Source organism: Lepus europaeus, chromosome 9, assembly GCF_033115175.1.
Source record: "Lepus europaeus isolate LE1 chromosome 9, mLepTim1.pri, whole genome shotgun sequence".
Taxonomy (NCBI): Eukaryota; Metazoa; Chordata; class Mammalia; order Lagomorpha; family Leporidae; genus Lepus; species Lepus europaeus.
Window position 1 is genome coordinate 82,176,950 of NC_084835.1, and position 26,657 is coordinate 82,203,606.

General features: G+C 39.6%; 1 protein-coding gene across 5 annotated transcripts in view; it reads right to left on the bottom strand.

The window, feature by feature from the left end:
- Positions 1-15,604: 15,604 nt before the first annotated feature.
- Positions 15,605-26,657, bottom strand: part of NOL4 (nucleolar protein 4) — a 369,495-nt gene continuing 358,442 nt past the window's right edge. For all 5 annotated transcript variants that reach the window (XM_062200260.1, XM_062200258.1, XM_062200259.1 and 2 more), the window contains one exon: positions 15,605-15,798. In XM_062200260.1, coding sequence (XP_062056244.1) covers positions 15,605-15,798 — 194 coding nt within the window. The remainder of the gene's footprint in view (positions 15,799-26,657) is intronic.

The window sequence follows — 26,657 nt, forward strand, 5'->3', positions numbered from 1 at the left end:
AAGAGTTCATGAAAGACTTGAGGTATGCAAACAAAAGAAAGCAGTGTGTGGATTCTGGCCATGGGATGTAACCCAGTCAGCTTTTGTGGGGAACAGCCCTTGCCCTGTGACTGTTTCCTCACTTGCGGTGTCATGATGGAAGCACAACTAGCAAAGTGATGGAGGTCGTTGGTGATGAAGGAGATCAAGTGAAGTGCCCAGCATGAAATAGCTGAGGAAAATAGTAGATACTTATGAATCATAATACAGTCATCTAGATCAGGTCTGACAAACTTTTTCTGTACAGTGAGATAGTAAAAACTTTTGGTTTTGTGGGCTAGAAAGTCTTTGTTACAGCTACTCATTTCTACTCATAGTGTGTGACAACCACCATATACCACACGAACATGAACTGTGCTAGTGTTCAAATATTACTTCCCAAAAATGGTGAGCAGATCCTGACCTTAACTGGATGGACTCTGTTGTGTCCTATGTGTACAGTTATAACTATAGTAAGGAAAGTGTCAGGAATTAGAGTGTAACTGAACCTAACCACCAAGCATTGCAACGGTTGAGCAATAAAAAGCATTCAGAACTCCTTTTTGGTTTGCTGGAATTATGCCTCCCCTATTGGAGAGACAAGGAATGCACTCAACCACCTGGTCTTTTCTTATAAACCAAAAGAGGCCTGTGGTCTGGGTCCATTCTTTTGTCCAAGCAGAGCTGCTAAGGGGTAGGGTGGAGTCTTCAGAGAGAGATATGGGTGACTTATTTGTGGGGAATGTAGGAGCCATGGTGTTTAGAGCTTTTCCACAACACAACTTTCCAGGAACATTTCTCAATGCTGGACTCCCAGGTGGACACTTTTCTTCCTTCAGATATGTCCACTGGCTGTCCATCTCTTGCTTTTCCCTTGTCTAGATTACAGGTTCTTAAACTATCCAGTTGCTTTGGAATCAGCTAGGAGAACCAGCTGAAATGGCAGGTTGCAGTGTCTGAGTCACGCTCATACCATCCAGCGCTGCCAGTCCTTCCTCTTTCTGATTCTGATACAGCTGTGATGGCACTCAGGCACCCAGATCTTTAGCACACACCTTAGGTCCCTCTGCAGACACTCTGATAAATTCTACTCTAGGGTAAAGAATCGTCTGGAATCAGGAATGCAGATTGGCATACATCTAGAAGAAAAAGATGCGTCTTCTCTCTTGTTTCACTCCTCTTACCAAGCAATTCTGCCTCCATGGAGAGACCTCACATTGCTTAACTAGTCAGTAGGGCATTTAGAAGCACATGTAGAACTGGGCGATGGGTTATGAGAGGGAGTTGGGTGAAGGGAGAAGTGGAAGCAGTAAAAAGTATGGGTCTTGGCAGGATTCATGGGCTAACTTACCTTAATTGGCTCAGCCCATGGAGCCTAGTCCAGTGCTAGGTGCTGGAGGAGGTGGCTATGCTGTATGCTCCTCACAAAACTTAAACATGCTCACAATTAAAACATGCATACATTACACACTTCTATCTGGTTCTTCCCTCCAAAAGGCAATAAATTAGAAGGGCAGTTCAAAGTAATGTGGCTGGAAAAATAATGCCCTAAAGAATTATTTGAAGTCAGATAGATGTAGAATGGCATAATTATGGAATAAAAATCACATAATTTGTAGATTTAGGAGATTAAAAGGATTTGGAGTTTGTCATATATGCCTGAGTTCCTAAGTTAAGCAGGACTTTATGGAAATCTTAGGTATTTCCATTGATGCAAAACAAACTGTTAGAGAGGCAGGATAGCCTAGTAGATGAGACTCTGCCAGTTTTTACCTGAATGGTATTGCAAAAGCTGACTGACTTTCTGTGCTTCAGGTTCCTCATCTGTCAAATGAGGATAACATTATCTCTCTCATTTACATGATAAAGCGGTAAAGGTTACACCTGCTCACACCTGCTTGGTGTACAGACTGCTTAAGGAATGTCATCTCCAAGAATCAGGGTATCGTGTTCTTCTCTGCTACAATTCTCTTTGGAACTGCAGAAAATATGGTAAGTCCTATATTGTTCCTATTTTTTTCTGTTAAAAAGTAGTAAAGGCTGCAACATCTGGAGCTGTGCTGATCCAGAGCCAGGAGCCAGGAGCTTCTTTCTGGTTTCCCACACGGGTGCAGGGGCCCAAGGACTTGGGCCATCTTCCACTACTTTCCTAGGCCATAGCAGAGAGCTGGATCGGAAGTGGATCAGCTAGGACTCGAACCGGTGCCCATATGGGATGCTGGCACTGCAGGCGGAGGCCTTACCTGCTATGCCACAGTGCCAGCCCTTAGGTGAAGATTTCAACAAAGCAGCCAGATCCCGGGCTCTGGAGCTGGACATAACCACTCACTAGAACACTGCCTTGGACAAGCTGTTAAGCTGTTGGTGTCTCAGTTTCCTCATGGACTAAATTAGGATAGGCAACATATACCTGCATCATGTGATTCATAATAAGACTGAGAACTCACATGTGCAAGGCACATAGTTCCTGTCGCATAGTTAAGTGCTTAGAAAGTATTAGTCACTGACATCATTTCAATAGGAGGGGGAGGGAGGTGACTGACAAAAGGAGGGGTTGGGATCTGCAGAGAACCTCGGAGCACAGCAGGGAGAGGCAGGGGTCCTCATGATCAGACCAGATGTGGATTTGGGGCCTAGCTGGATCACCATGGTAAAGAATTAGACAAAATAATCTATGTAAAGTTGAAATGTGAATAGAAACTTTATTTTGGTACTATTGATTCAAATGTCTGTTTATGCAATTGCTAAATGACCATGTCTGAAATAGAGAGAGCAAACTGATTGGAAATTAGATCTGGCTCACATTTAGTTTTATGCCTTTGGAGTTTTTAGTGCACTTGGAGTCCCAGTAGGGACCTTGTGCATGCAACCTTGGCAACATCTATGAATATGACTCTGCAGCCTTGGGTTGAAATGTGGGGCTGAAAATCATGTTTCCTATCAAATACAAGCTTTTTGTGTTTTTGGCCTTCATTTTGTTATACTGGTTTCTGGCAAGGATTGTTCTTATTTTCTAAAATTAAACAACATTGCTGAGAGCTTCAAATGAAAATGAAATAGAAGTGGCACTTTGTGATTTTAAAAGTTTATTCAGTAGGTACCTTAAAGCCTTCTCTTTTCATTGCTGTCTTGTTTATATTTGAGAAGAGCTTATTCTCATTTTACACATGGACAAACAGATCTAGCCCAGTGGCTGAGAGCAGAGCGCCTGGTGCCAAAACACTGCCTGGAACTTAGATTCCTCATCAGCATGTATTTCTTTTCTATCTAAATCTCCCACCTCTGACTCCAGAGCAGCATGCTGTTTTGCAGGTTAGAGGCATTCAATATATTATGGTTGAAAGACTTTCCTAATGAATTTTTATTATGAAGATTAAAAAAAAGCCTTTCAGCAAAGGAGGAGAGAAAATTAAATGAAATATCCTGGCTTAAATGTCTTCTATATTATAAATGTGTCCAAAGATACAAATCATACATTAGTCAAAAAACGTATGCAATATTTGTGACACATCAAAGAAGCAACTCTTGGAAAAACCATGTGAAATAGTGGGCTGGAGAAAAGGCGCAATTCAGAATTGAGAGTGCCTCGTTTCTTGTCTTGATTGGAACAATTAGAGATCCCAAAAGTTTGAGCTTTAGTTTCAGAAAGTGATTGTAAGACCTCAGTCTTGGAGCCTAGGCTGTGAGGCTGCTACCTGCAGTGCAGGCATCCCATATGGGTGCCGGTTCTAGGCCCGGCTGCTCCACTTCTGATCCAACTCTCTGCTATGGCCTGGGAAAGCAGTAGAAGATGGCCCAAGTCCTTAGGCCCCTGCACCCAAGTGGGAGACCAGGAGCTTGGACTTCTAAACATAAAAATTGGGGGCTAGTCTGTATATACTATATTTAAATATCTGCTCAGGGTCTTATATTCTGCTTAACCAGTGAGGCACTGAGCAGGGCTTGATGAGGTAGCAGAGGGAGAAGTAGAGGTTGTGTAACACCGGTTTGCCAAGCTGGGGTGAGTTTTCCTTTTGGAGCTTCCATAACTGTCTGTATATTTAGGATTCATTTTTAATGTCAGCAGAGTTGGCCTTTTCTGTCACAACACCCGCCGGTGCTGAGATTAACGAGGAGAAAGTGCTGCTGGCTAGAAGGAGTGGTCACTGAAGAAGGTGCCCCTTGCATGGCCTTGCTTATATGTGAGCAAGGCCCCAATTCACAGAGGTCTTTTCCATTTCCGGCTGTTTCTCCTTGCCCTCCAGGCTGCAGTCTCACTCAGCCTGGGCAAGGGATCAGGAAAATCGCTCCAACACAGCTAAGAGTCTCTGAGCCACTATCCCTGGGGACTCAGACAGGTGAGGGACGGGTGGCTATGAGTCTTCAGCCCGAGGGTCCAACAAAACAAATCCAACCTGGACTGCCCATAAGTACAGAGTGAGAGAGAAGATTCTTGGTCTGTAAGTGGCTTTGCAAAGAAGGGCATGGCAATTACGTCCTGGGGCAAAATATTCTGTGAAGAAGAAATCCTATACAAACATGACATTGCCCAGAGTATGAATTCCTAGTTAATTCTAAGATCTTATGTAGAAATCTGAATTTGACCTTTGGCGTTGGCAGTATCCGTAGCTGAGCTGCATACTAATGAAGTGAAGGAGAATAATTGCTTTAGGAGGGGTGCAGGCATGCCATCCATTCCTGCTGGTCTAAGGCCCAGCACTACTCTGCTCTCTGCAGGGGACACATTACAGCACATGTGGTGCATCAAATGTCTCGTTAGCCCATCTTCCAAAGGAAACACATAATAAGGCACTGTCACTTCACCAGTTAAAAAAAAAAAGAAAGAAAAAAAGAAACAAAACCTCAACACATATAACATTCTCACGACATCGCAGTATCATTGTCAAACAGGTCCCTCCTCAATGCCGGGTCCATCAGAGGAACTCTGACGTCTGAGCTGCCATGTACTCTCTTGGCTTGGTGTAGTGCATCAGACAGGCATCCTGCAATTCTATCATGTGTGTGATATATTTAATAGTAATTTTTATTTAAGAACGACTCCCCATAATTAAAGAGTTGTGATAATGTACCATTGTCATTAATTTAGGATTTTTAGATGAGTAAAAACAGATTTCCCTAGCTCCATAGTTTAACAAGCAAACAATTTAATAGAGAAAGAGCATTTTTTGGAGACACTTTATTTCAGATGTAGGGTTTTTTTTATTATTATTTGAAAGCAGAGCAACAGAAGGTGAGAGAAAGAGATGAGAGAGAGAGACAAAGCGAGAGAGAGAGAGAGCAAGCTATCTATTTGCTGGTTCACTCCCTAAATGCCTGCAGTGACTGCAGCAGGGCCAGGTCAAAGCCAGGAGCCAGGAATTCAGTCTGGGTCTCCCATGTGAGTGGCAAGGATCCAAGTACTTGAACCACCATTTGCTGCTCACAGGTTGCACAGCAGCAGGAAGCTGGATAGAAGCCAGTCATGCCCAAGTGCTGTCTTAATTGCTACTCCACAAGGCCCGCTCCTCAAATGTAGTTTTCACTATAAACTCTCTTGCTCACTTGCCTTCCAGTCTTTGTAGCTACTTATATGTAACAGTACATGTTATTTCTTCATATTTAATGGGCATTCTCTTTCACAGTTTGTCCTAATGCCATATGACTCAACTTTTTGGACGTCCTTTGCGTGCAATATGAAACTTAACCTCTTCTCTTCAGAGGAGCAGCTAATGGCTTGGGTGTTTGAGCTTAGGCTCCTTTTAATTTCCCCAAGGGTGCAGAAAGCAAGGACTGGGACGTGTGTCCACTGGGGACACCAGCCTGGGATTGCTTTCTTCTCTAAAGTCGTTGCTAGTCCCATTTCAGAACTTTCTCCGCGTAGGCACCATTGTGTGGGATCTGTGTTTGAGGACAGGGAATTCGTCTTCCAATTCCTAAATTCCCCAAATTCTGGAGCCTTAGACACTTGGCTTTTGGTGGAGGCAGTGAACTCTCAGTATTTATTTCTCCTTGTCCCTCACACCTTTCCAGCAATAGATTCGCGTGTTTCCTTCCCTGTGAGAAGAGAAAACAAATAAGGCAAGCAGAGCTCATGCGTTTTGACCACTGCCTTGCTTGTCAAGGGTGAGGAGGTGCTCATTGGAGAGGAGAGGGGGAAGAGGATGAAACAGAAAGGGAGAGGCGCAGGCTGAAATATCCCTGTAGTTCTGTGAAAGGTCCCCGCCCTGCCTTTACTCTAGTTGTCTTCTTCCTCCAGAGCATGCACAAGACAGCAGCTCCTGCCTCTGCTTCTGGGCCTGGAGACCCACTGCCAGGGCAGAGAAGGGCTTGAATCCTTCAAGGCTTACGTCCTATTTTTCCAAGGTAGCTCACTCGTCCCTCATTCTTCCTTCTTCAAAACAAGGGAGTCAGGAGGGGAGCTTTATGAAATTCTTTTCCACACATCTGTCTTTCCTTGGATCTGTTTCCTGAGGGAGAAGTAATTTTAATTTGTGAGGTTTTATGACTGTTTCTGGCTCGTGCGTTTTAAAGGGGAAAGGATACACTTCCATGCATCTTTGATAGTATGCTGCTCCTAGAATATCAGTTTTTGTTTGCTTTTGCTTTTGGGGTTTTATATTTGATGGTGGAAGGGAGGTCCTACAATCCAGAATCAACTTTCCCTTCTTACTCCTTAAGTCTCAGCTCAGTTTTATCAGGCACTGAATCAGCAGGGGAACCAATGCGTATTCCCTCGCCACTATTTAAAATACACCAGTGCCTCTTCATCCTCTGTGGGACACAGCCAGGTGCCTTAGCATGCACACACTCAGCACCATCTCGCTTCCTTAGTCCCATGTAGGACTTTTCATTCTTCAACTCTGCTCTCCTGCGACACTAGGCTGCTTGTGTTACATGCACACCATCTTACTCCATGCCTCCTCTGTACCTCCCATTTTATGGTGCCCTGTAGTTGAGACATCCATCATCGATGTCCCCCTCTCTTTCCTCCCGTCCTCTCGACATACACTCAGCAATTTTGCCACAGCTCCAGTCTTTGTGACCAACTACCCCTTCCGCCCTCCTATCCTCCAGACAGTGACTGTGCTCCCCTTTGATCTCAGCTGTGTTTCTATCATTACACGTTCCGTTGTCACACTTCATCCTCTTGTGTGATGCCATCTGTACAAGGGTCCTTTTCCACTAGATGCTGACTCACTGAGCAGGAACAGCAGGAGTTCCTGCATCAGGGAGCAATCCTCAGCACGTAGTAGCGGAAGCATACACAACAGATAAATGAATGAAATCTATAATGAACCAACAGTCTGACTTGGTGGGGTTCAGGGCAGACTCCAGAATCCTCCCACCAGCGAACGAATTCAGAATAAATAACTAGCATCTCTAGCCATCAGCTGTATCACTACGTGGAAAGCTTCACGGAAGCAGGAGATGCCACGAAGGGCAGCTAGATATGATCTACTTTCAATAAACAAAGAGTATGGGAACTCAAAGCTTTCACAGGAAGAAAAAAAACCTGGTGCCAACTCCATACTTTTGATACTGGCACCTGGAATCTATGTTCTATGTTTTTTATAGTATTCCTTCTCTCATAGCATTAAAAATAGTTCAGATAATTATCTTGGATTTCCTATTCTTTGAGCTGAAGAGAGGCCTTTAAAAGCAAAACACTAGGGGCCTTTGCTGTGGTATAGTGGGTGGGGCGGCTGCCTGCAGTGCCCGCATCCTATATGGGCACCGGTTTGAGTCACAGCTGCTCCACTTCCAATCCAGCTCTCTGCTGTAGCCTGGGAAAGCAGTGGAAGATGGCCCAAGTCCTTGGGCCCCTGCACCCACATGGGAGACCCAGAAGAAGCTCCTGGCTCCTACCTTTGGATTGGCATAGCTCTGGCCGTTGTAGCCAATTGGGGAGTGAACCATCAGATGGAAGACCTCTCTCTCTCTCTTCTCTCTCTCTCTCTCTGCCTCTCCATTCTGTGTAACTCTGATTTCAAATAAATAAATATTTAAAAAGATAAAAAATAAATGAATAAAATATTTTAATATGGAAATTAAATAATTGCTGTAGCAAAAGTGGATGCAAAGAGGTTTAATTTTTAAATTCAACAGATTATCCCAAATTTAATAGATTTGTTAATACCAAATTCTCCTTTTTAAAAATCATGGCTGGACTCCTGCCTCAGAATCAACCCTTGGGACATTCGGATCTGGCTAAAAGGTCCATGAGATTCTCACAGGCATGGAAAGCCATGACACGGTGGCAAAAAACAATCTAAATGAAAGACCCTGGTGAACAAGACCCCAGCAGAAGGAACAGACCATCAAGGAGAGAGGCGGCCAGCGCCTTGGCTTAACAGGCTAATCCTCCGCCTTGCGGCACCGGCACACCGGGTTCTAGTCCCGGTTGGGACACCGGATTCTGTCCCGGTTGCCCCTCTTCCAGGCCAGCTCTCTGCTGTGGCCCAGGAGTGCAGTGGAGGATGGCCTAAGTCCTTGGGTCCTGCACCCGCATGGGAGACCAGGAGAAGCACCTGGTTCCTGGCTTCAGATCAGCGCGATGCGCCGGCCATTGGAGGGTGAACCAACAGCAAAAAGGAAGACCTTTCTCTCTGTCTCTCTCTCTCACTATCCACTCTGCCTGTCAAAAAAAAAAAAAAAAAAAAAAAGGAGAGAGGCGCCTTTCTCTAAAGGGAGGAAGGAGGAACCTCCACTGTGACAGGGCCTTGACTAAATAAGTTCAGAGTGGGTGAACTCAAGGGGCTTCCATAGCCTAGATAGCTCATAGCAAGAGTCTTGGGTGATTGCTGACGTCATAAATAAGAGTGTCAATTGTTAAATCAACAATGGGAGTCACTGGGTATATGCTCCCCACGTAGGATCTCTGTCCTTAATGTGTTTTACTATGAAACTTAAAAACACTACTAGTCGAACAATACCCTATACCTTGTGCGGTTGTGTGAATGCAGCCTGTTGAAATCCTTGCTTAGTATATACTAAGTTGATTTTCAGTATATGAAGGTAATTGAAAATGAAACTAGATGAAGGGCGGGGTGGGAGAGGGAGAGGGGAGGGCTACGGGAGGGAGGGAGGCTGGTGGGGAGGAAGCCACAACAATACAAAAGTTGCACTTTGTAAATTCACATTTATGAAATAAAAAATTAAAAAAAAAATCATGGCTGGAAGGTAGTTAGCCTAGCACTTAAGATGCTTATATCCCACATCAGAGTACCTGGGTTCTAGCTTCCTTCCAGTGTTACCAGGTAACAGAGGTAACAGTGGTGGCTCAATAACTAGGTTCCTGGCCCCCAATGGGAGACCTGAATTTTGTTTCTAACTCCCAACTTTGTTTTGGCCCAGCTCTGGCTGTTGTGGCTTGGCGGGGGGTGGGGGGGTGAGGGGGGAGTGGAGGGTGGGTGGAGTGAATCTGAGAATTGAAGTGCATTCTCTCTCTCTCCTTCTCAAATAATAAAAAAATTTAAAACGACATGGCATCTAATCACATCTAATAATAAATATACATTTTAATCATAAGTAAAATACCATTACTGTTTACTATTAGAAGTTTCATGAATGTGGTTGGATTACTTACAGAATTTAATTAAGCTTTGCATCCTCATGCACGCCTTTCCTGGTCTGGTGAGTAGGAGCCTTCTCAGGGAATACTCTGGCCAGGAACACATGCTAAAAATGCATGTGGAAGAGAGGGTCCACAGGCATTTCTGTTTCATTTCCCTTGAAAGATTTAGATACACTATTACCACCCTGGTTTATTACATTTAATTTGATGAGAGACAAGCAAGAAAATCCCTTCAAGGTGATTTTCAAAAGACCACACCCTTTATACAAAAGAGAAAATGCAGGTGCAGCAACTGATAATTACTTATGAAATGTTTGTGCCGCTGACTTAGGATTTTTTTTTCCTACAAGGGAACAGACAAGTACAACTAGGCAAAGAAAGATAGTTAAAGAAAAATATAAAAGGAAATTAAAATGAGAAACTACAATGGGCAGAATGCTGCTCCTCTCCGCCATCATCACCACCCCCACCCCCATCTCCATATCCTAGTTATCAGAACCTGTGGGTGTGTTTGGTTACATGTCAGATTAAGGAATTAAGAAAGTTGCTTTACTATAAGAATACTATTCTGTATATAGCCAGGTGGGCTCAATGTACTCCCCAAGATCCTTCAATGTTCTAGAACAGGAAGAAGAGGTCAGAGTTACAGAGATATTCGAACATGTTGACAGAGGAACGGGCCACCAGGCAAGGAGTGCAGGTGGCCTCTGGGAGCCAGACTAGCTAAAGAAATTGTTTCTCCCTAGAGCCACCAGAGAGGAGCATACACCTTGGTTTTAGTCCAGTGAAACTTCTACCTATATGTCTGTAGTAAATGTGTGTTGTTTGTGGTTATAACAGCAAGAGAAAACTAATGCAAGTACATTCATACAATGCCATACTTTATAGTCACTAAAAATAGTTTTAAAACATATCTACTGATGTGGAAAATATTTATGTTATATTGTTAAGTTAGAAAAGCTATGAGGAGGGGCTGGTGCCATGGTGCACTAGGTTAATCCTCTGCCTGCAGCACCAGCATTCCATATGGGTGCCAGTTGTAGTCCTGGTTGCTCCTCTTCCAGCTCAGCTCTCTGCTGTGGCCTAGGAAGGCAGTGGGGGAATGGCCCAAATGCCTGGGCCCCTGCACCCATATAGGAGACCAGAAGGAGGCCCCTGGCTCCTGGCTTTGGATCGGCGTAACTCCAGCCATTGCAGCCATTTAAGGGGTGAACCAATGGAAGGAAGACCTTTCTCTCTGTTTCTCTCTCTCTCACTGTCTGTAACTCTACCTGTCAAATAAATAAATAAAAATCTAAAAAAAAAAAAGCTATGAGGAAACACCATAAGCAGTAAAATCAAACAGAAAAACATTTATAAGCATTTTAGCTAAAATATGAAGGATGTACTATAAAATGCTATTCATGGTTTGCTATGGGGTCATTTTCCCCACTTCTTTCTTTTTCTGTATTCCCCATGGTTGACATGATTAACATTAAGGCTGGAGCTTGGTGGTGACTCTATTCATAGCATTTTATGGCTTTTCAAAAAATTCTAAGGGAAGAACTATATTAAAGTATCAGTATGTTAGCTTGTGCTCAATCCTTTACCAAATTTCTGCATTCCAAACATGCTTTACAAGATAAACAGTATGCTATTTTACTTTGCTTGTTTTTGAATTTTTTTTCTTAAAACCTGGGTCACATGAAATCAGATGATAGTGTTGTTACATGAACCTTAATGGTTGAATGTTATGTGTGTTCCTAGTCAGAATTCATGACAATAGCTGGAGGCACCTGTATGGTTTCTAGGGCTAAAACCCCAGGTACATGAGTTTCCCTTTGTGTGTTTAACTGGATCATTCTGTTTATCTTTCCTTACAGGATTCTACACTGGCAGCATCCCCTCCCCCTTCATGCTATATGCATTTGATTTTCATTAGAGGTCAGTTTTATAGTAGCTCTTTGTATTTGTAGAGATTGTAATCTAACATAAATTGGGCCTCTGTCGCAGGATAAATCTGTGTTTACTCAAATACTTTATCTGATGTCAAGTGCATTTTAAATAAATTATTATTGACCTACACAAACAAAGCTGCTAAAATTCAGTCTAAAAACCTAGTTCCGGCTGATGCTGCAGCTCACTAGGCTAATCCTCCGCTTTGCGGCGCTGGCACACCGGGTTCTAGTCCCAGTCGGGGCACCGAATTCTGTCCCGGTTGCCCCTCTTCCAGGCCAGCTCTCTGCTGTGGCCAGGGAGTGCAGTGGAGGATGGCCCAGGTTCTTGGGCCCTGCACCCCATGGGAGACCAGGAGAAGCACCTGCCTCCTGCCTTCTGATCAGCGCGGTGCACCAGCCGCAGGGCGCCGGCCGCGGCGGCCATTGGAGGGTGAACCAACGGCAAAGGAAGACCTTTCTCTCTCTCTCTCTCTCACTATCCACTCTGCCTGTCAAAAACAAACAAAAAAACAAACAAACAAACAAAACTAGTTCCGGGTCTGGTGCTGTGGCGCACTAGGTTAATCCTCCACCTGCGGCACCCTGCCATCCCATATGGGCAGCAGGGTCTAATCCCGGCTGCTTCTCTTCCCAGTCCAGCTCTCTGCTGTGGCCTGGGAGGGCAGTGGAGGATGGCCCAAGTCCTTTGGCCCTTGCACCCGCATGGGAGACCAGGAAGAAACTCCTGGCTCCTGGCTTTGGATTAGCGTAGCTCTGGCTGTTGCGGCCATTTGGAGAGAGAACCAACGGAGGGAAGACCTTTCTCTCTGTCTTTCTCTCTCACTGTCTGTAAACTCTACCTGTCAAATAAATTTAAAAAAAATAAAAAAAAATAAAACTAGTTCCAAGACACAGTGCAGTATGTAACTATTTAGTACTTGGGAAGCAGCAGACAACAGCAGCTGATCCGTGGGCTCTGGCACCAGGTACACGTGGGTCACATGATGGCTTCTGCGTGTACTTTCCTGGTGTTCTCGGCAAATGACCTCCCTTTTTGAACCTACTTTGTAAAATGGAGAGTGACTGAGTCAGTCTCCTAAAATTAGTGTGGGAAGTGAAGGAAACAAAATGCCTTTGCTTGGGTAAATAATTAGCAAGTGGTGGCTATGTTTATATCTCAATGCCCTTTTTACCAAGTACTGTTTCTGGACCTCTGCATGTAAGATTCAGTGACTGCCTGTGCTTGTATACTTTCTGGTTATCTGAAGGCAAGTTTTCTTACTAAGGGTGATAAAGTAACACACATATGATGAGAAACTGGTGTCATATGAAGAGCTAACTGGCAGAAGTGACAGAACTTCTACTTCATATCTGTATTTATGACAGTTTCCTATCATCTCATTTGAATGAGTATGAACTTTCCTTCAGTTTCTAGAAAATGCTTTATAAGGAAATGTGATCTCTTCATTCTACTGAGAGAAAAAAAAAAAAAAAAAGGACCAGGTGCAAGTCACAAAGAAAAACAAAAAGGTACTTCATTTTAGCCTCTGCAGTTTCTCAGGGAAATTATGGTAGTCCCAGTGTCCTCCTTCTTTGGGAAAAATACACAAAAAGCAGAGGACATTGAGGAACTTAGTCCTAGGTGAGGAGGCATGGTAGTTAACACTGGAAAATCAGAACACAATGAAAACACGAGCAGCTGGATGCAGCTTACCTTGTTTACTACCTTTGCTTCAACGTCATTATCAAGGATTTTTGACATGTATGCTAACTAAACTCAAGCCTGAATGCTAATTTGTGAAACAGAAACCATGTCAAAGCATTCAAACACAGTATTACAAAGAAAGAAAGAAAGAGGGAGAAAGAAAGGAAGAAAGAAAGAGAGAGAGAGAGGGAGGGAAGGAGGGAGGGAGGAAGGAACGAAGGAACAAAGGAACGAAGGAAGGGAGGAAGGAAGGAAGGAAGGAAGGAAGGAAGGAAGAAAAAAGGCACTTAAGACAGGGATATGCTTCTCCCAAAAAAATCAAGAGGAACTAAAAGAACCAGGTTACTCCTGAAAACAAACAAACAAACAAAAAAACAATACAATACAAAACAAACATAAACAAGAATAAAAGGTGACAAATATATTCTTAAGTCAGATTTAAGTAATCAAAGAAATTAATGTTGGCTTACTAATTTCCTTTGTCCGTTCTTAGATTAAAGTCTTTATTAGACAATGTTGAGACCCTGCAGACTTTTGGATATTCTTGAGACCTAAGTTTGGCATATCCATTTGTGCTAAATATAGGTACAAAATAGTATTTCATATTTTAAAAGCAGATGGCTCACAATTAAGCATTAAATCATCCAGAAAGTTTTTAAGGTTTCACAATCATTGTTTTAACACAGAAATCTGTTTATTAAACCAAACAAAACAGAGAAAATTATACCAGCCCTCAATTTTTGAATTTTCATTTAAATAAGCAAACTCTAAATCCACACCTTAAAAGGCATTTGTGCATCTATGTATTTCCAAAATACTCATATTTCAATAAGATTTTCACATTATATTCACCAACAGTATCACAAAAGTTTTCTTTTTTTGTTTGTTTTTGTTTTTTGTTTACGTAACTGTAAGGAACAGTAATTCTAGAAACACTAGAAGAAAAAAAGCATAGCAATGTCCACAGTTACAAGAAAAAGTGCACATTACTTGGTCACAATCACAGTCATTACTTGAAAAACTATATGTAACAAGTAGATAAGAAATATCACTGATGCCTTCAACTCATTGTCGAAAACCGAATGACAGAAATTTTACATGAAATAAGGCAAATTCAGGAATGCACAAGGAACCTGTAATCCAACCAAAACTAAACAACAGAAAAATAATTATACAAGAAGCATGAACTAAAGTACTTCTCCCTAAATAATTTAAAAACAGGCTTGCCTCAGTGCACAAAGAAAACACCACTCATGTATCCAACACTATAAAATAAGAAAGAGGGGTGAAGTGTGGGGAATAGGAAGAACAGTTCATTGTAAGTTGCAGCTGCATCCACTGAGAATTCTTTACATTATTTTTAGCTAGAACTGTAAATTATACAAATCATATCAGGAGACATAATAGACTTTTTGGAAACTATTTTGGAAAGAGAAAAATGAAAAGAAAAGTACACATAAGAGTGCAAATTTTTAGATTGTCACTTGCAACCTCTTAACATTCAGTCACCTACATCCAATTGCTGCTAGAGGGTTACCTGTAAGACAGCAGTGGCAATCAGGAGTGAGCAGCTCTAAGAAACTAACGTGTGATCTTTTTTTCAATATGTATTTTTAACATTAAAAATATCTGTGATAGAAACTGGCAAAGGGAAGCTGCAGTGTAGAGTAGGGTTTCTGAGATCAACATGAGATCAGAAATGCAGGCTTCACTTGGAAGCAGTTCCTGATATGATGATTTAAAGAACGCAGGCAAGGGGTTTTCCAGCATCAAGTGTTATTTGTGTAGAAAGAATTTGGAAAGAGGAGAAGGCAAAGGGATGTGGAAAAGGTACTTACAGTAGTTTTCTCAAAACAGTTTTCTTTTAGGACCTATGAAAAAGTTACCAAAGTAAAAATGACAATTTTGAATGAAAAACAAGTTTTCTTTTTATAAAAATTACATTTTTTTTAAAATACAAGATCCTTTTCATTGTTGTTATATCCTGTAGCCACAAGAAATTTGGCTTTTTTTTTTTTTGCCAGAAACTTCAGCTTTCAGTTCAATGAGTCAGTAGCAAAATCCACTAATATTTCAGTTGGATCTTGAACTATGTTTTTATACCACAAGCTTCTTCTGTTTTATCCTTGAATTAAGAATATACAGCCTTTCTTGCTCTTGATATTTATGCTGACACACTAAGACAAAAAGCAATAGGCTGGACACATTACAGTACCTCAAGTACTTCAGAGGTCAGAGTTCCTTTGAAGCACCTTAACACATCACTTTATGGATCAAGGACAATGTGGCATAATGGAAGTATTTCTCTTAAAAGATTGTGCAGTAAGATCAGACGTATCTCTGCTGAGAAATCAAAATGTCATTAGTGGAAACTGCAAATCTAGACCTCAGTGAATATGGTCATCATTGGACTCAGTTCTGTTGTAAAATGAGATTTTCCAGTTCATCTGCAGAGCGCAGTAAAAATGCAGCTGATTCTCGATAGCCTGCCACAAGCTGTCTCACGGCGTTGATCTCAGTGGGACTCAGCTGGGGTCTGGAGCTTGAACTGTTGGAGGATCCTGAGCTGGTTGCCAACTGCCTCTTCATGCTGAGATCCGTAGGTCCTAGAAAAACAATGAGAAAATTAGATGCCTGTAATCTTTGTCCTAGCACTGTGGATGTGAACACTCCATAAATTACTGTTGAATTAATTCCTGCATTCTTGTGTGAGGGGCTGCTGATATCCTTAATCAAGTACATCTGCTCTCAGAAAGACAGAAGAGCAGTATGATGCTACTTGAGTGGCCAAGGGGTGGCAATCACTTCTTACTACAAAGAGAAAGAAGAAAATCTTTGAATGTGTGCTTTTTGGAAAATCCAGTCTTTTGAAAATGGTATTTATTTATTTTGAAAGGTAGAGAGACAAAGAAAGATACATACGTGTGTGTGTGTGTGTGTGTATCTATCTATATCCAGGTCTCCCAATTAGGTAGCAGCAACCCACCCATTTTGAGCCATCACCTGCCACCTTCCAGTGTGTGCATTAGAAGGAAGCTGGAGGGCCGGAGCTGTGGCTCACTTAGTTAATCCTCCACCTGCGGCGCTGGAATCCATCCCATCAGGTTCTAGTCCCGGTTGCTCCTCTTCCACTCCAGCTCTCTGCTGTGGCCCTGGGAAGGCAGTGGAGGATGGCCCAAGTGCTTGGGCCCTGCACCCACATGGGAGATCAGGAAGAAGCACCTGGCCCCTGGCTTCAGATTGGTGTAGTTCTGGCAGTAGTGGCCATTTGGGGGAGTGAACCAATGGAAGGAAGACCTTTCTCTCTGTCTCTCTCTCTCACTGTCTAACTCTATCTGTCAAATAAAAAAAAAAAAAAAAAGAAGAAGCTGGAATTAGCAGAGGGGTAGGAACTTGAACCCAAGCTCTGTGATATCCAGGTGGGCATTCATATTGAGGTAGGCATTCCTATCAGCAAAGTGTTTACTACACCAAATGCCCACCTCAGAAATCTACTCTTAAATCTATCTTCCACATGTTGTAGAAGCTTCTCTGTAGTAGCATGAAATAATGGTAATTATAAACATTTTTCATTTGTGGCATTCATTAAAAGATATTTTAGACTAATTCAGAATTTGTTTTTTAAAGCTTGGTGTGTGATGTTAATGACTTCAGAGTTCAAAACAGATTCAGAAAAAGGGAACAGAGGACTGAAGGAATCCAATGATGTGTTTGTAGTTCAATGAGTTTTAAGTGGCTCAATAAGGATTTGACTGAATTTTTTTTTATTTCAGATCAATATTATTTTCCACCAGATCGTTTAGTATTCAAAAACAGACATATTACATTGACGTTTGCTTTAGAAATACAGTAAGTGATTACTGCAAACAATAGCAAAGAAAAATCAGACATTTTGAATACTGCTTTAAACACTGTTGATATTGCTTCTATGAGGTGACTGCAACATGATTAGGAAAAATGGAATTAAAATATTTTACTTTGGTGCAAAAATTTCTGAAGTCCTTATATAGCTTTTTTCATAATACACATTCTCCATGAATTATTTGAAAATCTTGTGTATTTACTTGCACAGAACATTCACATGCCCAAACCTTCGTTCCATATATGTATATATGTATATATATACTCATATATGGTAGGTTTGGTTTTTGACAACATTTTGTAAGTTTTTACCTAAAATATTTTGTAAAATACTTTAAAATCTTTAATTTAGACATTTGGGTTGAAAAGATACTTTATGCCATTTATTCTTAGTTTATTAAGTTTTCATTACATGCTCAATGTTCACTTTTCGAGTTGTTCATTTCATTAAGTATTTACTATAATTATTAAATTTATAGTATTAAATGTAAAATCCTTGAATAAAATATTACAAAACACATAACTAAACTTTTTGCTTAAAAACTGTAATGATTCTATAATTTGAAAGTGTTTTAATAGGATTTTGCCTAAACACATGTATCTTTTCAGATAATTGTGTTCATTTAGTGAATCAGAATAAGGAATGTTATTTTATCCTTCCTGTTCTCCTTGAGGTCAAGACCCAGCTCCTTCCACCTTCTACCCTCCACCCCTAGGGAGAAGAGGCCTTTTGTCTGTTCAGCCAGGAGGAAGCTGTCCCATGAGAGGGAAATAGCTTCACTTGGAACTTAATTAGAGCAGAAACAGGACTAACACACAAGAACTCTGACATCTAGGAGAAACATATTTCTGCTTCTGCCATGGCCTTTCAAAACTTTGATTTTTCTAGCAGGAGTTAGCTTCCATTTGTTCTCTATTTATAAAAACACGGTACCAACATGATGAGCTGAAGGGAGAGATGTCACATTTTGAGACAGGAATTACTCAAGCCAATCATGAGCAGCTTCTAGTTTGTTTGGAAAGTTCTGATTTTAACAACGCATCTTGAAATAATGGGAGTTCTGGTTCTGGACGCACTCACTTTAAACTACATTATGTTTATTTATATTCAAGACACACTACCAATACAAGTCTTTATGAAAGAAAATTGAAAGAATATTCTTCTCAGCTATGCAGCTATCTAGTGTCTGGCTGGCTCATTATCATTATTTCATTAGAAGGTGCCACATTTTGTGGTTTTGCTGCCAAGCCAAGTTGTTGATTGGCATCCTTAACTGCAATTGGTAAAGGATTAAGGCTGGAGCTCCAGTTCTTTTGGGGTTTAGGGGGATTGGTTTTGCTTTAATACTGCAGTTTGCAGATCGTTCCCTACCTCTGCCTCAAGGTTCTAATCTTGGAACCCAAGACCTGGCTTTCAGTTTCTCTCTGACTTCTGTTAGTATATGCAAACTCTAGATAGCTCAGTAATTAGGGATCATTAACACCACTAGGTTACTTTGTTCGTGGAAGAAAATGCACTTCATTATCTTGATTTGTTTTGAATTTACAGGATCAGAGTTGCATATATTTTCAAAACTAAAAGGGACCCTCTTTGTTAAGTATTTATCATTCAAATCTTCAGTGCTTGGAGTTTTGGGTAAGGAAGTGAAAAAAACAAACAAACAAAAATTCACAAATATACAAGTTACATAACTAGTGACCACTTAAATAGCCTTCCTGGATTGTCATTGGCATTCATTTCTGCCTCACTGAGTCCATGTTATACTTGACTGGTTTGGCTTAATTAATCGAAACAACAATATGATAGACTGCACATCAATTATAAAGTGAAAATTCAAACTATATGAAATGCTAGATTTAATGAAATTCTGGAAAGTATTCTTGGAGACCTTCTCAAATCTCAGACAAGGCCGCTGGCAAATGTGGCTCTGGAAAAGCTGGAGCAGTTAACCAGAAAATCACCAAGTATGATGACACGGAAGATGCTTCAGGAGAAAATGATTGCAATATCAAAGGCTAGGGCAAATGCTGACGAAACTTGATGAGGCCACATTTATGTAAGTTTGTACATGTTTACCAAAGTCATATAGATACACTTCATTTCAGAAATTATGATCATTCTGAAAAGCTGAATAAGAGATAAAAGAAAGTTCACGTTAACATACAATGTTGTTAGAAAAATTAAGATGAACATACCAAAATTAACCCTTGACTTATTTTTTTAAGGTTTGAGGTATATTCCAATAAGTTTTAGTTGAGTGGATATGCATGTATACTTCTAATTTATATATAATTTACATATAATTTATGTATACTTCTAATTTTACTTCTGAAAATTATTAACTGAATAATTCCTCTATTTATGGTAAATGGTTCCTGTTTTAAATATAATTTATGGTTTTAAGTTTAGTGCCAATTATCCTCAGATAATAGATCCCTTTTAGGACAAAGTTTTGTTTTATTTTGTTTTAGCAGTGTAAATTCTCCTTTTAAAGACTATGGTAACTATTTTTATTTATCAAAATTATACTGAGGGCAAGAATGCAAGACCATAGGACAAGAACTCTCTCATTTCCCTCATTGTACCTAGAATATTGAGCCACTTGGCAAAGGCTCCATAAACATCTGCGTAACAAATGAATGTGAAATGCTAGATTTTTTCTACAGCAACATTCAAGAAATGGAGAATGTCATTATAACACCTAATTACAGCTAAAAGAAAACTACTTTGAGATAGAAGACAATGGATTTAACACCACATTCAAATAAAGTTATATCTAATATACAGTAATATTATTATTACCATAAAAGTAGTCACCCAGAATTGTGAAAAAAAATCAACTAAATAGAATTTCCTTGTTATGGTAATTTCCACATGAACTGCTGCTGAAAACAAAGACATTAGTTATTGCCTCTTTCCCTATATTTATTTCACTATGAAATACTACAATGAGTGTCCAGTGGGGTGTAAAATCAATCCTTGTTGCACACAACTTTCTCCTACTTCCCTTTCTTTCCTAAGTATCTCCAGTCCATGTCATGGACTCTGAAAAGTATGGATAACTGGCAATTCCTTTAACAATTTTGATTAAATGAGTAACATTGTCACATTCATGCTTTAATGCAGGGGTTGGTGATGATTTTATTTAAAAGGGACAGGTAGCAAATAATTTAGGCATTGCAGGACAAGACAAAAATGAAGATTTATATAGACATTTATGTAAAAAAAGAAAAATTTTGAAAAACTGTTACAAACAAAATTCAAAATGTAACAACAATTGAGTATTTCTTTGGTAGTACAGGTCTATTAATGAGGACAATATAATTCCTTTTCTTGGAAGAGAACTAACATTTGGCTTAATTGGGGTTCCTTAATGTTCCCTTTCATCAAAGTCAATTGTAAACATTCATCTATTAATGCAGATTTGTGCTGAGATTTTATGCATTTCATCTTTGAAATGTCTTTTTTATACAAATAAGTATTTCCAAATATTGATATCAGGACATGAGCACGTGATTTTAATTGAACATATTAATTACTTGGAGGGATCTACAAAATTATACTGGAGTATTTTCTTATAAGTTGCCTTTTAGCAAGTCAGTATTCATATATCACAAATTACTTCTGATTCAAGGTTAATCTGGAAACTCTTCAGCTGAACAGTGAGTAGGATTTTGAAGTACGAGAATTTAATCTGATTTTGTCAGTATCCAAAAACACTGTTGGACCTGCAGTATGCGCTCAAATATCTGTGGCAAATTCATATAGAAATGGAGATTTCATGAGATTTAATTTCATGTTTTAACTTTTATTAGTTCAGGAAGTTTACAAAATAATTTGCCATTATCTGATTCAAAAAGTACTGGTCATCATTAATATGGATTTAGCACAGTAAAAACTTTGCAGATAAGAACTGTTTTGCTTTGAAATTTTAGACCCATCTTCATCATGGAACACTGCCAAATTTGCAGCAAAAGCTTATTTCCTAAGACATCTAGTGTTTAATAATTAGTGATTGAGAGCAATTCCTTTTGTTCATAAAAATTTCAGTCTTAGCCCTGGTCTGAAAAACATACAGTAAAACTTTACCACAAACCATCAAACTGCTGTGCGTTAGAATAAGTCAGAGTGTACAGGTCCTATTTCTGAAAAAAAAAATCATGGAGCCAAAGAACATTAAATTTATAGAAAGAATGACACTACTGTTTCAATAACACATGAAAGAATCAAATGTTTCCACAATGCACCTGCTGATGAATATTGCAAGGAATAACCATATGTGCTAGGCTTTAACTAACTTTATAAATATGTCCAAATAACCCGCTTTGTACTTCACACATCTTAACAGACTCCACTTTAGATTATACTGAATTATTTTTCTGCAATTTTGAAAACATTCTCTGCTATAATTATTCCACACATACTACTCATAGAGGCCAATTCTTTAGTCACCTTGAACTCAGCATTGACTCCGTGAGTAAATAACAGAGCAGAGTCAGTAAGGTTTCCACTCAACAGGTGAGGAAAGCTACTGGAAATTGATTGCCTTGATTGTCTTAACTGACTATAGATATGACCAAAGTCTCAGTTTCTTTAACTCTTCAAGCTCTGTTCTTCCCATAATGCTAATTGTCTTCAGCAGGTTTATTTTCTTTCTGGACATATTTCTTCAGCTATTGCAATTAGAATGCAATTTAATGAACTTAGGATCAGTAAGCAAGGTGACTTCTCCCTAGCTGGTTAACAACTGAGGCTGCCTGGAATCCTACATTTCAGTTGCATGATCATTTGCATTTCTTATTTTTGTGATCTGATGCCTAGTTTTTATTCATTTATTTATCATTTTGTTTGAAGGGGAGCAGGAAGGAGGAGGGGAAGGAAGGAGAGGGGAGGAGAGGAGAGGAGTGGAGAGGAGAGGAGAGGAGTGGAGAGGAGAGGGGAGGGGAGGGGAGGGGAGGGGAGGAGAGGAGGACAGAAAGAGAGAAAGAAATCTTCAATCTGCTTGTTCACTACCCAAATGCCTGCAACAGTCAGGGCTGGTCCAGGCTGAAGGCAGGAGCCCAGAAGTAAATCTGATCTCCTACATGGATGGCAGGGGTTCAGTATTTGAGCCATACCTATTTCCTCCCAGGAGACACATTAGCAAGAAGCTAGACTGGGAATGGAGGATCAGGGACTTAAACTAGGCACTCCAATATAACATGCAGGTGTCCCAAGCACTGTCTTAACCACAATGCCAAACACTTGACATTTGGATATTTAAGATGTATTTATTGATGAGTCTTTATTACTTTTCTGCCAACGGGTAAAAATAAGTAGCTATGAAACATCAGGATCTTAGCTAAATTAGCTAATATCCTTGAAGCATCCAGCACAATATTTAGGTTATACCAGACATCGCCTAAATGTTAATTCCCTTCTACTGTTCACTGAATATTTGTCAATGGGCTAAAGATATCTAAAATATCATACTAAATATACATTGCTAGATTAAACATGCTAATGAGTTGAATTTATATTTAGAAGCGTGATTGCAGTTTAATTTGCCTTTCTAATATTTGTACTCTTTCCTGATGATAGAGTTATAGTAGCATCACAAAATAAGCTGAGGTGCTTTCCTGTTTTTTCCTCTGTTTCAGATTTGGTGGTCTAAACTGAAGAGTATCTATTTCTTTAACTTTGGTAAAAACTCATTTGTAAAACCATCAGTGTCTAATATTTTTAACGGATAGATTTTTACAATACTGATATGACAGATTCATTGGCTATCTGTGATTTGGAATACCTGTTCCTTTTTGAGTCAGTATTGTGAATTATACTTTTGAACAATATGATCTAATATTTATAAATTATCAATATACTCAAGGGTATTCCCATTTAATGTTTTATATTTTTTTAAAAAGTATTTATTTACTTATTTGAAAAGAAGCATGATGGGAGGGAAGAGAGAGAGAGAGAGAGAGAGAGATTGAGAATGAAAAAGAGATCTATCTGCTGCTGCTTCTTCACTTCCCAAATGGCTGCACAGTCCAGGGCTGAGCCAGGCATAAACCAGAAGCCTGCAAATCCATCTGTGCCTCACCAGTGGCTATCAGGGGTCCAAGTCCTTGGACTACTTTCCCCGAGGCACTTTAGCAGGGAGTTAGATTAGAAGTGGAGGAGCCAAGATTTGAAAGGGCACTTCGGCGTGGGATATCAACGTTGTGGTTGGTTGCTTAACCCAGTGTTGTGCCACAGTGATGGCCCCTGCGTCCCCTGTCTTGATTCTATTTTGCTCGACATTTTCAGGAGCTCTCAATGATCCTCCTCCTTCTTTTTCTTATTCCCACCCCCCCCCCCAGCTTTTTGTGCTACTATCTACTGCTTCTTTGTTTTCTGTTTAAGTTTTCCCACTTGTTTTCTTCTAATACCTTTGCATTTTCTCTGTTTTGTTTCTGACTTCTTGAGTTAATGATTAACTTACTCATTTTCTATTTAGTTTCATTCCACAAATTTACCATGTGGTGTTTTCATCTTCATTAATTATAAATATTTCTGAATTCCATGAAATCAGTATGCTAATGATTCTTTGCTTGTTGTCATGTGCTTAAAGAGTCAATATATCTGAAAGAATGTTATTATTATATAGTCAGGGAACAGATTCTAAATATAGCCATTGATTAAATTTTAATCATTTTTTTCAAATCCAACATTTTTTTTCAGTTTCTGAGAGAAGTATATTAAAATCTATGACTATTTTAGATGCATCAATTTCCCCTTGCAATTTTATTAATTTTTCACTTATTAATTTTGAAGCTATTTTATAAGTGCACATAGTATCTAGACAATTACTATGTTCTGGTGAATCCATTCTTTCCTTATTCAGTAATGAGTATTTAATGCCCCAAAGCTTTTGTTGTAGAGTCAATTAACTGACTTATTGGTAGCATACACACAGACTCATGCACATTCATGTTCTTTCAAGATTATGTTTTGCATGGCCCTTTACTATCAGAATAGAACTACATTTTATTTATGTATTTCCCTGAGAATAATTTCTCTAACAAGTAGATTACAATTTAGCAAGACAAGTGATATTAAATAAAGCCTAACATAACCACATTTTCAGGGAACTTACCCTTGGATTAACAGAAAAGTTCAGGTGCCACTGTTTAGTGCAGGCTATTTGTTTCTTCTGTAGTCTATGTGAAACTGATGTAATTTTCAACTCATTTAGGGCTAACTGTAATCCTAGTAAGACTGTGCCCTTCAAGTACTTACGTTCTCTGGCTGTCATTAAAGGTAACTTTCTCTACTTAATAAACACGGATTAATCAACATTAGCTTAGAAACAGAATAGGGTGTTTTCCTATGAAGCATAAATTAAGTTGCTGAGATACACATTCTACAGATATTTAAGAAGACACAAGAGCAAGGCATAAATCACTGACAAGGCCAAGTAGCTATGCAGGGCATTAGGCAAGGGAGAAAAGAGAAGCGTGTGGATCACAACCACCCTCCACTCCCATCCCCCTCCTGCCAAATGATGTCATTTTTCTAGCAAAGCTAAAGATTATGCATAGGTTGAATTAGATCTCCACCATAATATATTTCTAGACTGATTTGAAATCAATTTTGATTGTTTAAAGTTTTAGTGGAAGTCTATAAATATCAATCTCCCACACATTGAAAAGCTATTCACTATTGTCCTGGAACAAATTTAGATGAGGTTTTAATATTTAACAACTCAAATATAATAAATTCTAAATTAAGGTAAAATAAAACAAATTTATTTTAATAAAGAAAATGGTAAATTTTCCTTTTACTGCATTGTCTTGTATTGTCTTCTTAAAACATTTTGTCTTAATCCATTTGTGTTTAATGTAATTTTTCTGATCTAAATTCACCCTCATTAAAAAGGAGAGAGAGAAAACATGCAGTTGATCACCTTGGCCTTTTTGTTGTAATTTCAGTGAGGTTTTCTACAGTCAATTAAGACAAGAAATTATTTGCCACATTGGCCTAACTAATCTTTCCTCTACTTGCATTTTCGGATTCTTGGTACAGAGCTCTGTAAACTGCCTATATTTATTCAGTCCATGACTTTTCTACTCAAGCTTCAAATTCAGTATTTTGCTGAAATCTGACAAATCATTCTGATAAACCACAGGTTGATCTCAAGTGTAAATCACTTTGCCTGCAGTCTTAGAAATTTAGGAGGGAAAAGATTCTTATCTTGCTTCTGTTTCCAGCCAATTTTTGGCTTGTGGGAGAAAAGATAAATATTATAGTACAGAGAGACAATTACTTCAGTTGAATCAAAATACTGCATGAAGGCAGGATGAGGTATAGTATTTATATATATATATATATGTATATATATATATACTGTATACATATGATACATACATATAATATATACATATGTGTATACATTGTATACATATATATGTATACAGTATTTTCCAGTAAAATAAGCAACCCTTAAAAGTAGAAAAAAACAAAGTGTGCATTTATTATTTTTCAGAGAGCCTGTGAAGTCAAAATATCACAATTGCTTAGGCCATAGGGTTTTGCATTCTCTGGCTACTGTTGAAGCATTAAATTTTCAAGGAGTTTCAAGAATCAGTAAGAAGTATAGTAAGAAAGGGGCATGACAAGATGAAACCCTCCAGAATGCCTTCAAGAAAGACTAGATAATTATTTTATTCATTTACATTTCTATTCTGTATTATCTCAAGGAAATAAAAACTAATAAGCCATACTTTTTGGATGTCAGTTATAAAATATATCGCCATGTATGTATTTATCAAACTATTTTCAGTAATACCTGAAGCCACTTTAAAGATTTAAGTTAAACAGAAGCTCTACTACTTGTGTTGCACAGGTAAGTGGTAAAGTAAGTGGAGGAAATCTACTAATGAAGTAAGTGGTGAAAATTTACAAACACATTTTTTTTTTTTTTTGTTGGACAGGCAGAGTGGACTGTGAGAGAGAGAGACAGAAAGGTCTTCCTTTGCTGTTGGTTCACCCTCCAACGGCCGCCGCGGTTGGCACGCTGAGGCCAGCGCACCGCACTGATCCGATGGCAGGAGCCAGGTGCTTCTCCTGGTCTCCCATGGGGTGCAGGACCCAAGCACTTGGGCCATCCTCCACTGCACTCCCTGGCCACAGCAGAGAGCTGGCCTGGAAGAGGGGCAGCCGGGACAGAACCGGCGCCCCGACCGGGACTAGAACCCGGTGTGCCGGCGCCGCAAGGCGGAGGATTAGCCTAGTGAGCCGCGGCGCTGGCTACTAACACATTTTGACTTTATCATGGGCTTCATCTCCAAAGAAATCTCAGTCAGTATTTACTTACTCTCCATGCAGAGATAAAGCACACAGCAATAAGATCATAACACTAACAAGTGGGAAGCTCAAGTTCAACTCCTAATGCAGAAACCTCCTGGCTGTGTGAATGTGGGCAAATTGTTTACCCTCCGAGATTTACAAGTCAACTGGGAATAATATTATTTCCCATTTTTATTTTTCAGATTCATGGAGCAGGGGGAATGTAATGCAATTATGAATGTTAAATGGCCCACTATATCAGAGGTTATATCCTTAACTGAGATATGATCTTGT